At 44.0% G+C, this 14,730-nt stretch overlaps 1 protein-coding gene across 4 annotated transcripts in view; it reads right to left on the reverse strand.

Moving 5' to 3' along the window:
- The window catches only part of LOC129864114 (nucleus accumbens-associated protein 2-like), a 59,936-nt gene that overhangs the window by 13,708 nt on the left and 31,498 nt on the right, over positions 1-14,730 (reverse strand). The window contains exons 2-3 of one of the 4 annotated variants that reach the window (XM_055936727.1): positions 3,943-4,076; positions 1,989-2,908 (exon numbers count right to left, since the gene is read on the reverse strand). In XM_055936727.1, coding sequence (XP_055792702.1) covers positions 1,989-2,835 — 847 coding nt within the window. In that variant the 5' untranslated portion in view covers positions 2,836-2,908; positions 3,943-4,076. Of the gene's footprint in view, positions 1-1,988; positions 2,909-3,718; positions 3,913-3,942; positions 4,077-14,730 lie in introns of those variants that run through there. The other 3 variants (XM_055936726.1, XM_055936728.1, XM_055936725.1) reach the window with 3 other exon arrangements.

The raw sequence follows: 14,730 nt of genomic DNA on the forward strand, positions 1-14,730 counted from the left end.
CCTATCGACCAAAAAAATCGACCAGTTGACTAAATGGGGTCAGCCCTAGTTGTAACATAACGTGTTACTTTTAATGCAAGTAATGTTGTAATATAACAAGTTACTTTTAAAAGTAACGTTCCCCATCAGTGCACATGAAGTGAGATGTTGCAAGTGAGCCCTTGCTTTGACATGAAAGGATATTCTCATAACAAGAGGTAGTCAGAGAACTGGGCAGCACTTTATTTGATACAGTCCTGTAAAGTATTTGCAACAATTGGCAGTTTGGCAGGTGTTGGTATTCATTGTCAGTATTCACTTTGGGCTGCTTTGGACGAGTTCGTTTGAAATGGTTAAATACAACTGGCAACTTTACACAAAATGGAACTTGTGCTTATTTTCCCTATGAAGTATTAGAAACCAGGAGGACTATACATGGTAATAATGATGACAGCAGCTAGGCAGTTATGTAAGGGATAAATGCAGACATTCTGTACATTATCTTGGAAATAATGGACAACGTAGTGGAGTTAATTTTTCCAAGGTAATGTATAGAACAGAAGAGTTTATCCCGCTTATACCACAGTTACCAAATAAAACAATACTAAAGCACACATTTACCGGTAGAAAAAAAAAAATCATTGATATTTTCATTTTTATAACAAATTCATACTTTTTCATCTTTTGGTTGCTAGAGACGCGACCCAGTCGTTCATTCGATTAGTTCTATATTTAAGGACGCAACCCAGATGTTAATTCTATATGTTCCATTACTATGCTTGCTAGGAATGTTCTTATCCCTTGCTTGCTAGCTAGCCAACTAACTACGGTTAACACAGTCACGGCGTCTGCAGACAGAATAACAGCAAAGTAGCTGAATTTGCGTTTGCTTAAGCTGTTTTCTATTGACATTCATATGGATACAGACATAACAATGAGCAGACCATGCCCAAATGTTGCCTGGCATAGTGCCTTCTCTCAGGACACTCGTCGATGTTGCCTGGCATAGTGCCTTCTCTCAGGACACTCGTCGATGTTGCCTGGCATAGTGCCTTCTCTCAGGACACTCGTCGATGTTGCCTGGCATAGTGCCTTCTCTCAGGACACTCGTCGATGTTGCCTGGCATAGTGCCTTCTCTCAGGACACTCGTCGATGTTGCCTGGCATAGTGCCTTCTCTCAGGACACTCGTCGATGTTGCCTGGCATAGTGCCTTCTCTCAGGACACTCGTCGATATAAATAGTTTGTTGCTAACAAACCTGCCAATTTGACAACCAAATTAAAAAATATCAGTTGCTGAAAACAGCTAGTCAAACTAGAAACATGTCGGAGGATTTGACAGCATAGCACCACTTGCGTCATGACTACCATAGAATTTCATGTTCATCATTCACCACATTAGGTCTTCCCAAAAATATGTCTCTACAAAAACAAATAAATTGCTAGTTAGCTAGCAATGTTTTTCTTTGTTGGACCTGCTTTTACAATGTATCCAATTTCGGGTTTGTGTGGTTGTTGGTTTAGCTTTCTGTAACTTTGTAGCAATGGTCTGCATGTGTAGGTGCATATTGCATCATGATTGCAAGGTTTCCCAGTATCTTTTCCAACTGTCCCAATATCTTGTCCAACCGTCCAGTTATTTGGTTTTAATGTCCATTCTAGAATGCTCTTCTAGCCAATCAGAAACGAGTATTCAACAATGCTGTGGTATAACATGTATTATATGTTATTTCTACCGGTAAATGTGTGCTTAAGCATTGTTTTCTTTGGTAACTGTGGTATATGCGGGATAAATGCCTCCGTTCTGCACATTACCTTGGAATAATGAACTCCGCAAAGGGACTCGGCGGTCATCCATTATTTTCAAGGTGATGTATAGAACGTCGCATTTATCCCTTGCATATCAAAGTGAACACCAAGGAAATAGCTGTCAGTTAAACAAATGAGTAGCAGTTATACTAATATACAGTAACTGAGAACTGTATTATTAAGCAACAGTTGATACTTACTTCCATATGGGTTGGCTGAGCGCCCATAGATCTGACTGTAGGCCTCTTCTGTGATCCCGTCGTAAGGCTCTTCCTCAAACTCCTCATCCTCATTCTGGTAGGAGGTTGGGCTGTCTGTGGTAGGCAGGCTGGAGGCCCCAGGACTGGACCTCTCTCCCCCTGCCACTGGATAAGGCTGCATCCCCGGGAAGATGGTGGTTCCCCCCGCCCCCGTGTAGAACAATGAGCTTCCCTTGGAGAGCCGCCCTCCAAGCTCAGATGAAGAGGACCCTTTCTTATGATGACTCAGGCTGGGCAACGGATCGCACCCCTCCAGTTTGATCCTCCGCGTGGGCTGCACCAGGGAGGGGGACCAGCCCGGTGGCCCCAGGATGGACGTCCCTGACCCGGCCAGTGTGTTGTTACTGGGGCTCTGGGGCTCTGAGCCTGGTTGCTGCTCCTCTATGGCTGCCGTCTGAGAGTCACAGTGGGGCGAGTTGGCCTTAAACATCAGGTCCATGCCCCGCTCCACAATATGTTGGATCTGAAGATACCCGGCGGTGTACATCACCACCAGCTGCTCGCTGGCTGCCATGGTCAGCTTTCCTGTGTAGCAGAAGGATAATATCAGCTGGAAGCAGGCGGGAGTCACCGACGAGGGCAGCTCGAACTGGCTCTTGGACGAGCTGCTGAACAGGTCTCGGAAGTAGAGGCTGCTGGCGGCTAGTACAGCCCGGTGGGCCTTGAAGGCCTGGCCTTTAACCAGGATGGAGACATCGCAGTACTGACCGAGCAGGCGCTGCTCATTGAGAGAGCCCAGCACCGTGCTGCCGAAGTTGGGGATCTCCAAGTGGAGCAGCTGGGACATGATGGTGGAGGAAGAGGAGGAGGAGGAAGAGGCTTCAGAGAGTCACCACAGACAAGGCCAGAGAAAGGGACATCTGTACAAGGAGAGAAGGAGGGATGGATTAGACAAATTGGAAAACTTGAGAAGAGAGGAGAATAGAGTATGTGAAAGACAGAGAGCAAAAAGAGAGGTGAGACAGATAAGTGAAACCGATGTGTGAAACAGAGGGTACAGCGGGAAAGGGAGGAAGAGAGAGGGGGAAGTTGGAGAGAGAGCAGAAAGAGACATGTGAGAGAAGAATGTGTGAGTGAAGAGAGAGACATGGGAGAACTGCAGAAATATGGTATAAAAACATGAATTAAGGTAATATGCAAAGTAAGTATTCAAAGTAGTAGGCCTCAATGACCAAAGGAACAGTTAGTATAATCAGTGTAATGTAATAATTTACATGTATTTTTCCAACTCAATAAGTATGCTCCCATCACTTTGACTGTATAAACTAAGCTGTAGCCAGCAAGGAAACGCATGTATAATAACTAGAAACACATAACTTCAGAGACACAAATAATTGTGACTTTGATAGCTCCCTTTACGATAACACCCAGTTACAGCCAGACATGCTCCCCAGACATATTTGCATACGTTCCTACGTTCCTACTTTCCATGAACCTTATCTCGGTGTTTTTCTCCACCACACACTCGCCAGTTTCATTATTGAGCAACGCTGCAGAAGGGTTTCCAAGAATACAAACGGAAAATTGTCAACCCCGCTCTACCCCCTCCATAGACACACACACGCACAGCCCTCTTCTCCTCTCTCTCTCACACACACTTGGATGGACGCAAGCGCAAGCGCAAACACATACACACACACACACACACCTCCATCCCAGACAACTCTGACCTGTACAACCCAGTCCTTAGGAAAGGAGAGTGGACACACCATGAAGCTTTCGCACGCCAGGACCAGAAGAGAAGAAAGGGGGAGAGAGAAAAAAGCGCTCTCATGCTCTTCATCTGTCTCAAAGCCTTGCTCTCTGTCTCACTCAGCGCTCTGAGCATTTCCCTCTCCCACTGTTTCTCTCTTTTAAAGATTTTCTCCCTCGCTCTCTCTTTCCTTTCACTCACCCTCACGCTCTTTCTCTCTCTCTTTCTCCCTCTGTCTCTCCCAGGGCTGAATTCAACAAGTGCTGCTGCAGCTGGAGAGAGCGCATCAATGATGAAGGGAGTGGGAGGCTCTCTGTGTGCAATCAATGCAGCATCTATACGTATGTCGCAGGGAGAGGGAGGGATGGAGCCAGGGAGCGAGATGGAGGGAGAGAGAGAGAGAGAAAAACACAGGCTACAGTTACAGACAGAGACAGAGATGGAGACTGGGCGAGGGAGGGAGGGGGTGGGCTGAGACAGAGGGAAAGTCATCTAAGGACAGTACGAGCAAAGAAAGACAATTGCGTTTGGAGCAACTTCAGCTCCTATCTGGATGTAGACAATGGCAAAGAGAGAAAACATAATCAAAGAACTAAGTAAATAAAATGAAAGTTAAATCAGAGAAAAAGGGGAGCAGAGAGAAAAGGAGTTAATTATACTGTCGGAAATTTGAAGTTGAACATAACACAGTCATTTGCTCTGAAATCTTCAATGCAATATCTTATTGAGAATGTGACTCACACAAAAACAGCTCCTACTATTACCACTACTGATTCTGAATGACGGAAAAGATTGAACTTGCTAGCGTTTGTGCAAGTATTACGTTAGATTGTCTGTTTAAAATGCTGTGAGTGTCTGTTGGGGGATTTCTAACATGAGTGAATGAGTTCTCCCAGTGAGATGTCACTGAGTTCACTGTTCACTGTTTGTTCAGGTAGACAATTTCCTCTGTTGATGTATGGTTACATTTTTGCACGGGCACTAAGCAGGGCTCCCGGACTGGTGTTTGGGATGGATTAGAGAAGGAAAAAGGACCCCAGACGTCATTGAGTTTGACAGAGGAAAGCCCAGGGAAAGGTTAGACAGCAGCTTACAGTACAGAGAGTGTCTCTGCTAAGGACTGTGAGGGAAGCTGTGAACATAAACCAACCATGACACAGACTGACACACACATGAGAGAGAGAGAGAGAGAAGACAGGGAGATATAGAGAGGGAAAAAGGGAGAGTGTGGGGTGTGGGCAACATGAAATGTGTGTTTGTAAAAAATTGGAGTTTCACTCATAATTTACTCACTGCTTAGCTATGTAAACAACACCTGCTATGTAAACAACACCAGAATTTTTATCTACCTCCCTCTCTGGCTCTCTCTCTTTCTCGCTCCCTCTCAGACAAAAACCCAGCCTGCCAGATGTAATGAAAAGATACCAAAACTGGGCAAACTTCTCACTTCACATCACCACAGGGAAAGAAAATGGAGAAGGGGAATCACACAGTCAGTTAGTGTGGTCACACATCAGCATTCATATTCCTGCCACAGCAGTGGTGATGTCTGTATAAAAAAACTAAAACTCAGACGAGTTCTGTCCCATTTAACACCTGCATACCGTCATTGACACGCTTCCCTCATCCTGTCTGTCTGTCTGTCTGTCTGTCTGTCTGTCTGTCTGTCTGTCTGTCTGTCTGTCTGTCTGCACGCTGAAGTCTTAGGATACATCCCCTCACTCCTGCTTTCTCTTTCCCCCTCCCTCTCTTCACACCACTTTCCCTCTGAGCTGCTGTCCTTCTGCCAATTAATGCACACGGGGCTGCAATGCAGTGAGTCCCGCGTGCGCCACAGCACAGAGAGAAGTGAAGCATGCTGGGTATAGAGTCTACAGACATGCATGTACGTGCCAGCCTGGGCAGAGAGGGGGAGGGGGAGCCAGAAATATGTTGAGTCAGGCAGACGGGACGACACAGCACTGCGCACAGCACATCAGAGAGAGAGAGAGAGAGAGAGAGAGAGAGAGAGAGGGCGATGCCACATGACAAGAATAACAAGATACTTTCATCAGAGAGAAAGAGAGTTAATGCGCTTGTGTGTCAGAGAGGGTGTGTGTGTGTGTGTGCGTCCACTCTTTATGTGTCACTGTGAGTTATGAGTGTGTAGGTGTAGTTTATAGAATGGGAGATGACATTTGAATGCTTTTACTGCTCCTTCTAAATTTGTTGGAATGTGTTGTGGAAATTTGAATCAGGGCAGCACTCTGGGGCCTGGTGCTGATTACTTGTAGTAGCAGTATGGAGTATTTGAATATGCAATACATGACAAGTAACAGAACACGGACACAATGATAGACAAGGACAGTCACACAAATGTAATATACAACGATACACAAACAATACAACAACAGAAATGACGTGTGGGTTAGAGTGTGTCTGTGTGTGAGTGTTTGTATGCGTGTCCCTTCACAGTCCCCGTCATTTCATGAGATGTTGTTTAATCAGTTTTTAAAGGTCATTTTACTGTTTGCTTAAGTAATTGGAGACAGAAGGGAGTTCCATGCGATCATTGGTCTGTATAATACTGTGGGTTCCCGTGAATTTGTTTTGTACTTAGGGAAGAGACCCCTGGTGACATGTCTTGTGGGTTATGTATGGGGTATGTATGGGGTATGTACAGTGGGGCAAAAAAGTATTTAGTCAGCCACCAATTGTGCAAGTTCTCCCACTTAAAAAGATGAGAGAGGCCTGTAATTTTCATCATAGGTACACTTCAACTATGACAGGCAAAATGAGAAAAATAAATCCAGAAAATCACATTGTAGGATTTTTAATGAATTTATTTGCAAATTGTGGTGGAAAATAAGTATTTGGTCAATAACAAAAGTTTATCTCAATACTTTGTTATATACCCTTTGTTGGCAATGACAGAGGTCAAACGTTTTCTGTAAGTCTTCACAAGGTTTTCACACACTGTTGCTGGTATTTTGGCCCATTCCTCCATGCAGATCTCCTCTAGAGCAGTGATGTTTTGGGGCTGTTGCTGGGCAACACGGACTTTCAACTCCCTCCAAAGATTTTCCATGGGGTTGAGATCTGGAGACTGGCTAGGCCACTCCAGGACCTTGAAATGCTTCTTACGAAGCCACTCCTTCGTTGCCCGGGCGGTGTTTGGGATCATTGTCATGCTGAAAGACCCAGCCACGTTTCATCTTCAATGCCCTTGCTGATGGAAAGAGGTTTTCACTCAAAATCTCACAATACATGGCCCCATTCATTCTTTCCTTTACACGGATCAGTTGTCCTGGTCCCTTTGCAGAAAAACAGCCCCAAAGCATGATGTTTCCACCCCCATGCTTCACAGTAGGTATGGTGTTCTTTGGATGCAACTCAGCATTCTTTGTCCTCCAAACATGACGAGTTTAGTTTTTACCAAAAAGTTATATTTTGGTTTCATCTGACCATATGACATTCTCCCAATCTTCTTCTGGATCATCCAAATGCTCTCTAGAAAACTTCAGACGGGCCTGGACATGTACTGGCTTAAGCAGGGGGACACGTCTGGCACTGCAGGATTTGAGTCCCTGGCGGCGTAGTGTGTTACTGATGGTAGGCTTTGTTACTTTGGTCCCAGCTCTCTGCAGGCCATTCACTAGGTCCCCCCGTGTGGTTCTGGGATTTTTGCTCACCGTTCTTGTGATCATTTTGACCCCACGGGGTGAGATCTTGCGTGGAGCCCCAGATCGAGGGAGATTATCAGTGGTCTTGTATGTCTTCCATTTCCTAATAATTGCACCCACAGTTGATTTCTTCAAACCAAGCTGCTTACCTAGTGCAGATTCAGTCTTCCCAGCCTGGTGCAGGTCTACAATTTTGTTTCTGGTGTCCTTTGACAGCTCTTTGGTCTTGGCTATAGTGGAGTTTGGAGTGTGACTGTTTGAGGTTGTGGACAGGTGTCTTTTATACTGATAACAAGTTCAAACAGGTGCCATTAATACAGGTAACGAGTGGAGGACAGAGGAGCCTCTTAAAGAATAAGTTACAGGTCTGTGAGAGCCAGAAATCTTGCTTGTTTGTAGGTGACCAAATACTTATTTTCCACCACAATTTGCAAATAAATTCATTAAAAATCCTACAATGTGATTTTCTGGATTTTTTCCCTCATTTTGTCTTTCATAGTTGAAGTGTACCTATGATGAAAATTACAGGCCTCTCTCATCTTTTTAAGTGGGAGAACTTGCACAATTGGTGGCTGACTAAATACTTTTTTGCCCCACTGTATGGGTGTCTTAGCTGAATGTTATTTGATTATGCAGACAATCTGGAATATTCATCACAGTAACATTTCTCATAAAAACTAGGAGAGATGCAGTTAGTTTCCCGTTAAGCCTCAACCAGGAAAGACTGGCAGGCATGTTGTTGATGTTAGTTCTGTAGGTGTAGTTAACGGCAAGGTGTGCTGCTCTGTTTTGAGCCAGCTGCAGCTTTGCTAGGTCTTTTTTTGCTGCACTTGACCATATTACCGGACAATAATCAAGATGGGACAAGACCAGAGCCTGAACAACTAGTACAGTTGTTTTTTGTGTAAAAAAAGGCAGAGCATATTTTAATAACAAACCTACCCCTCCCCATCTTCACAACAACTCTGTCAATATGACTTGACCATGATAATAATTTTTAATTATTTTATTTCACCTTTATTTAACCAGGTAGGCCAGTTGAGAACAAGTTCTCGTTTACAACTGCGACCTGGCCAAGGCTACGACTCTGTCAATCACCACATTCTTATCGGCATACTCAACAGCCTTGGTTTCTCAAACGACTGCCTCGCCTGGTTCACCAACTACTTCTCAGATAGAGTTCAGTGTGTCAAATCGGAGGGCCTATTGTCCGGACCTCTGGCAGTCTCTATGACCTCTGGCAGTCTCTATGGGGGTGCCACAGGGTTCAATTCTCGGGCCAACTCTCTTCTCTGTATACGTCAATGATGTCGCTCTTGCTGCTGGTGAATCTCTGATCCACTTCTACGCAGAAGACACCATTCTGTATACCTCTGGCTCTTCTTTGGACACTATGTTTACTAACCTCCAAACGAGCTTCAATGCCATACAACTCTCCTTCCGTGGCCTCCAACTGCTCTTAAATGCAAGTAAAACTAAATGCATGCCCTTCAACCGATCGCTATCACACCTGCACGCCCATCCAGCATCACTACTCTGGACAGTTCTGACTTAGAATATGTGGACAACTACAAATACCTAGGTGTCTGGTTAGACTGTAAACTCTCCTTCCAGACTCACATTAAGCATCTCCAATCCAAAATTAAATCTAGAATCTGCTTCCTATTTCGCAACAAAGCATCCTTCACTCATGCTGCCAAACATACCCTCGTAAAACTGACTATCCTACCAATCCTTGACTTCGGCGATGTCATTTACAAAATAGCCTCCAACACTCTAATTGGATGCAGTCCCTGTGTAGCTCTGTGTTGTTGTTTGTGACGCACTGCTTTGCTTTGTCTTGGCCAGGTCGCAGTTGTAAATGAGAACTTGTTCTCAACTAGCCTACCTGGTTAAATAAAGGTGAAATAGAAAAACGAATAATACAATTTTAAAAAACAACACAGTTACACATGGGATAAACAAATGTACAGTCAATAACACAATAGAAAAATCTATGTACAGTGTGTGCAGATGTAGTAAGGTTAGGGAGGTAAGGCAATAAATAGGCCATAGAGGCAAAATAATTACAATTTAGCATTTACACTGGAGTGATAGATGTGCAGATAATGATGTGCAAGTAGAGATACTGGTGAGCAAAAGAGAAGAAAATAATAATAGCATGGGGATGAGGTAGTTGGGTGTGCTATTTACAGATGGGCTGTGTACAGGTACAGTGATCGGTAAGCTGCTCTGCCAGCTGATGCTTAAAGTTAGAGAGGGAGATATAAGATTCCAGCTTCAATAATTTTTGCAATTCGTTCCAGTCATTGGCAGCAGAGAACTGGAAGGAAAGGCTGCCAAAGGAGGTGTTGGCTTTGGGGATGACCAGTGAGATATACCTGCTGGAGCGCGTGCTACGTGTGGGTGTTGCTATGGTGACCACTGAGCTGAGCTAAGGCGGGGCTTTACCTAGCAAAGACTTATAGATGATTTGGAGCCAGTGGGTTTGGCGACGGAGAGCCAGCCAATGAGAGCATACAGGTCGCAGTGGTGGGTAGTATATGGGGCTTTAGTGACAAAACGGATGACACTGTGATAGACTACATCCAATTTGCTGAGTAGAGTGTAGAGATACCTAGGAGTTTAGCTTATTCAACTTACTCAATGGTTAACCCTTCATGCACAACTCCAGTTGAGATTTAGGTCTTAGAGAATGTTTTGAGCCAAATGCAATGCTTTTAGTTTTAGATGTACAGTATTTAAGACCAGTGTATTACTAATCACCCAGTCTGATACTGACTGTAACTCCTTACTTAGAATTTCAGTGAGCTCACTGGCTTTGGGTGCTGACATGTAGAGTGTGGAATCATCCGCATACATAGTCATTCTAACTTTGTGTAAGACCAGTGGCAAATCATGTAAAAATAGAGAAGAGTAGCAGCCCAAGGTAACTGCCTTGAGGGACACCACACTGTACATATCTGATGTTGCAGTAGCTTCCATTGAAGAAAACTCACTGGGTTCTATTGGATAAATAACTTTCCACTATGTGATGGCAGGTGATGTAAAGCCTTAGCAAGTGAGTTTCTTCAATAACATCAAAGGCTGCACTGAAATCTAACAATACAGTTCCAACTATCATCTTGTTATCCATTTAATTTAACCAATCATCTGTCATCTGAGTCAGTGCAGTACAAGTTGAGTGCCATTCTCTATATGCATGCTGAAAGCCAGTAGTTAACTGAAAAATAGCATTGTATTTGGACAGAGATAGGCATAATATGGAGAAAGAAATAAGTACAAAACAAACATTGTTTAGCTAATAGAGACCAATAATCAGGCACTTGTGAGTTTCAGTTGGTGTATGTGTGTGATGTTGGACTGAAGCTACTGACCCGGAAGTTTGCCTTTCTCTCTCACCCAGGCTTTTGGGAGGGAGGGTGGACAATGAGCTTGTCGTAGCAGATTTAAGCAATGTCCCCATGTTCTCTGGCAGCTTTCATAGCTGGAATAAGTTATTTCCACCTCTGGCGCACAGCTTCAGAGAAGTCCTCATTGAGGAAGATGTTGGTTCCTCTCAAGTTCTTGGCTCTCTCCATAACAGCCATCTTGTCCTTGAAACTTAGGAACTTGAACACTATCAGCCTGGGTATGTCACCTGGGCTGGTTACAGGCGCTCCACCTCAATATTCCTATGATCCATCTGCAGCATTTTGGTGATCATTTTTCTCACTTTCTCCTCAGACTCCATCCAGGTCTCATGTGGAGATGCTGGTACATAGCTGCGGGAAGTAGATGTGCTGAGAGTGCTGCAGCACCCACAGAAAAATCAGAATAAGTAGTCCTGTATTAGCGGACCGATATAGCCGTCTGTAGCGCAGGTAAAATCTTTTCCTGTTGCTGTAACAATTACTTGTAGACATATTTTGTTGATTTAAAAGATCACACACCTGTGATAGGGAAACACTGTCTCTCCATTACTCCAACCTTCTTTAACTTTGGACGGCATGATGGTAGCAACGTTGGCTTACGCTGGAACTCCACACAATTCCTGCCAGCAAGTTCACATAGGCCAATGGAAACAGCAACAGCAGATATTTAAACTGCCACAAACCCGGGAATATCCGCGGTCCCAGCCACAAGGGCTAACCACGTCACGGGCTGTGTTCACACTGTCAAGGAAACCTGGCTAGCTCAATAGCTAGCAGATAGGCTAGCTGCTTTGCCAAGTAGCAGCTCTTCAGACTTTAGGGTTTGGCAGTGTTCCGGGACAAATAGTAGCGGTCTCAGCAACTGAAGTAGCCGTCCCAGCAAGGATTTTAATTTGATCAGTATTTTGTTGCTGAGAATTTTCCTGCACAGGAGGAAATGCAAACTTGTAGTGTATTAGAGTCTCAAAAAGGATCTAAAGTTTGTAATTTCCACATTGAAATTTCAGACTTGATTTGCCCTCATGAAAAATGTATCAACCCCTACAAAAATGTCTATTAATTATAATCCACATAATAATTCAACATTTCTGTTGCTGCAGGATTATTTTCCTGCTGTAGCAAACTGGCTCAAATTAAGATCCTACATATGTAGGCTTAACAATATATGTTTTAATGCATATAGTGCAGCAGCACCTTTCAATGCTTATAATGTGTGTTATTCAATATCCCTTCGAGGATAGATACAAGTCAATTCAAATTCTATACAATGTTAAACAGAGGCAAACATAGGCTAACAGCTTTCCAGCACAAAGTCTAGTCACTGCTATAATGGTGAAGCTATACATTCTCAATATGTGTCACACACGGATCTGTTTCACCTGTCTTTGTGATTGTCTCCACCCCCCCAGGTGTAGCTCATCTTCCCCATTATCCCCTGTGTATTTATACCGGTGTTCTCTGTTTGTCTGTTGCCAGTTCGTCTTGTTTGTCAAGTCAACCAGCGTTTTCTGTACTTTTGCCCCGTCTCTGAATTACCAACCTCTGCCTGACCTGACCCTGAGCCTGCCTGCCGTCCTGTACCTTTGCCCCTGTTGCTGTAATAAACATTGTTACTTCGACACGGTCGGCATCTGGGTCTTATCTTTATCCTGATAATATGAACAATCCCTCTCTATAAATATTCAGATACTGCAGTTGTTCTCATGTCTAAAGTTTAACAGACAACAGATTCCATCTACATTGTTGAGACGGTCGGCTCCATGGCAACAGTTCTACCAATTGGGAGAGAGCCTCAGCTCTCTGTCTGAGAGGAGCATTATGGTATGCATTGAGAGAAGTGTGTGTGAGAGAGAGAGAGAGAGAGAGGAGGAGGAACAGAGGAGAGGTGTCTGAGTGCTTATGGCTGCCTATAATACAACGTCAGGCTTTGTTTGACTACTCCCCTGGGAGAAGTTGTCTGCGCAAAGTCAATGTCAGATCATTTATTTTTGTCGTTGGAATCATTTTGTGAATTGCGGCTTGTGTAATATGCATACAATGATTTGTTTGTTGTTGCTATGAATATTGTTTAGTTTTTTTTGTTCAAGGCTTTCTTAGCTGTCTCTAAGCTCTCGTTATCATCACAATGGCTACATATACAACACAACTTACAGTTTAAACGTACAGAGCATAACACACATGTATCATTTATCACAATATTTATCATATTCATACAACATCCATATATTCCCTAACTAGTCTGGTGCATAGCCGTATAGTTATTGTAGTAACTAACTACTATTTCTATTAACCAATACACTCACATCTCAACCACCCTCCACTTGAGTCTCTCAACACAGGTTTCTGACTGTACTCCTAGGGAGTAAAATCAGTAGAGGGACTGCCAGTGAGTGCGCTAATGGACTCCAAGTGGGCGTAGGAGCTAAACAAACAAACATTCACAGCAGCCCCACTGACAATGAATACAGCATGAGAGAGAGGGGATGGAGGATGACAAAGGGAGAGAGAGAAAGAGAGAGGGGGTGGAACAGGGGAGACAGCGAGAGGTAGGTAAAAAGTGGGACAGAGTGACAGAGGCAGAGACATAAAAAGAGAAACAGACAGAGAAAATGATCTAGGTGAAGAGAGAGATAACACAAAAAATGCCATTAGAGTGCTTGAAGAAGACAGCAGTAGAGAACTCAGTATTACATTAGAGAATTGTGCAGGTTATTCCCTTCCGTCCAGGGAAACCCAAACCCGAGGAGTGTGTGTGTGTGTGTGCTAACATGAGCGTGTGTATCAGCTGTGTATCGAGGGCAGCATAAGTGCCATGTGATCTAATAATAGCTACAGTAAGACGACAGTCATTGTCACAGTCTATATCATAGACCAGGGGTACTCAACTCTTACCATATGAGGCCTGCTTGTTTTCTGATCTACTTGATAGTTAATTACACACACATGGTGTCCCATGTTTAAATCAGTCCCTGATTAGAGGGGAACAATGAAAAAATGCAGTGGAACTGGCTTCGAGGTCCAGAGTTGAGTTTGAGGGTCATAGACCTTGTGCGAATCAGGTGTTAGAATAAACTCACAAATACACTACATGACCAAAAGTATAACAGCCTCCACTCTTGTGGGACAGCTTTCCACTAGATGTAGGAACATTGCTGTGGGGACTTGCTTCCATTCAGCTACAAGAGCATTAGTGAGGTCTGGCACTGATGTTGGGCGATTATGCCTGGCTTGCAGGCTGCATTCAATTCATCCCAAAGGTGTTTGATGGGGTTGAGGTCAGGGCTCTGTGTAGGCCAGTCAAGTTCTTCCACACCGATCTCAACAAACCATTTCTTTATGGACCTCGCTTTGTGCACAGGGGCATTGTCATGAATAAACAGGAAAGGGCCTGCCCCAAACTGTTGCCACAAAGTTGGAAGCACAGAATCGCCTAGAATGTCTATGCTGTAGCGCTAAGATTTCCCTTCACTAGAAACAAGAGGCCTAATTCAAATCAACTGCCCCAGACCATTATTTCTCCTCCACCAAACTTTACAGTTGGAACTATGCATTCTGTGAGCTTGTGTGGGCTACCACTTCACAGCTGAGCCGTTGTTGCTTCTAGACGTTTCCACAGGGCAGACATTTGACTAACTGACTTGTTGGAAAGGTGGCATCCTATGACGGTGCCAATGTTTGTCTATGGAGATTGCGTGGCTGTGTGCTTGATTTTATACACCAGTCAGCAATGGGTGTGGCTGAAATAGCCGAATTCACTCATTTGAAAAGTGTCCACATACTGTGACCTCTCCAGCTTGCTGTTAATAAACAATTATTAATTTAAGATAGACTCCGAGTGTCCCTGTGTAGAATTTCCACGACACTAGCATCAATGTCCTCTAATAGCAATCTAGCCAGGGACACAAACGCTTGCT

This window comes from Salvelinus fontinalis, chromosome 10 (genome assembly GCF_029448725.1).
Source record: "Salvelinus fontinalis isolate EN_2023a chromosome 10, ASM2944872v1, whole genome shotgun sequence".
In the NCBI taxonomy this organism is placed as follows: domain Eukaryota; kingdom Metazoa; phylum Chordata; class Actinopteri; order Salmoniformes; family Salmonidae; genus Salvelinus; species Salvelinus fontinalis.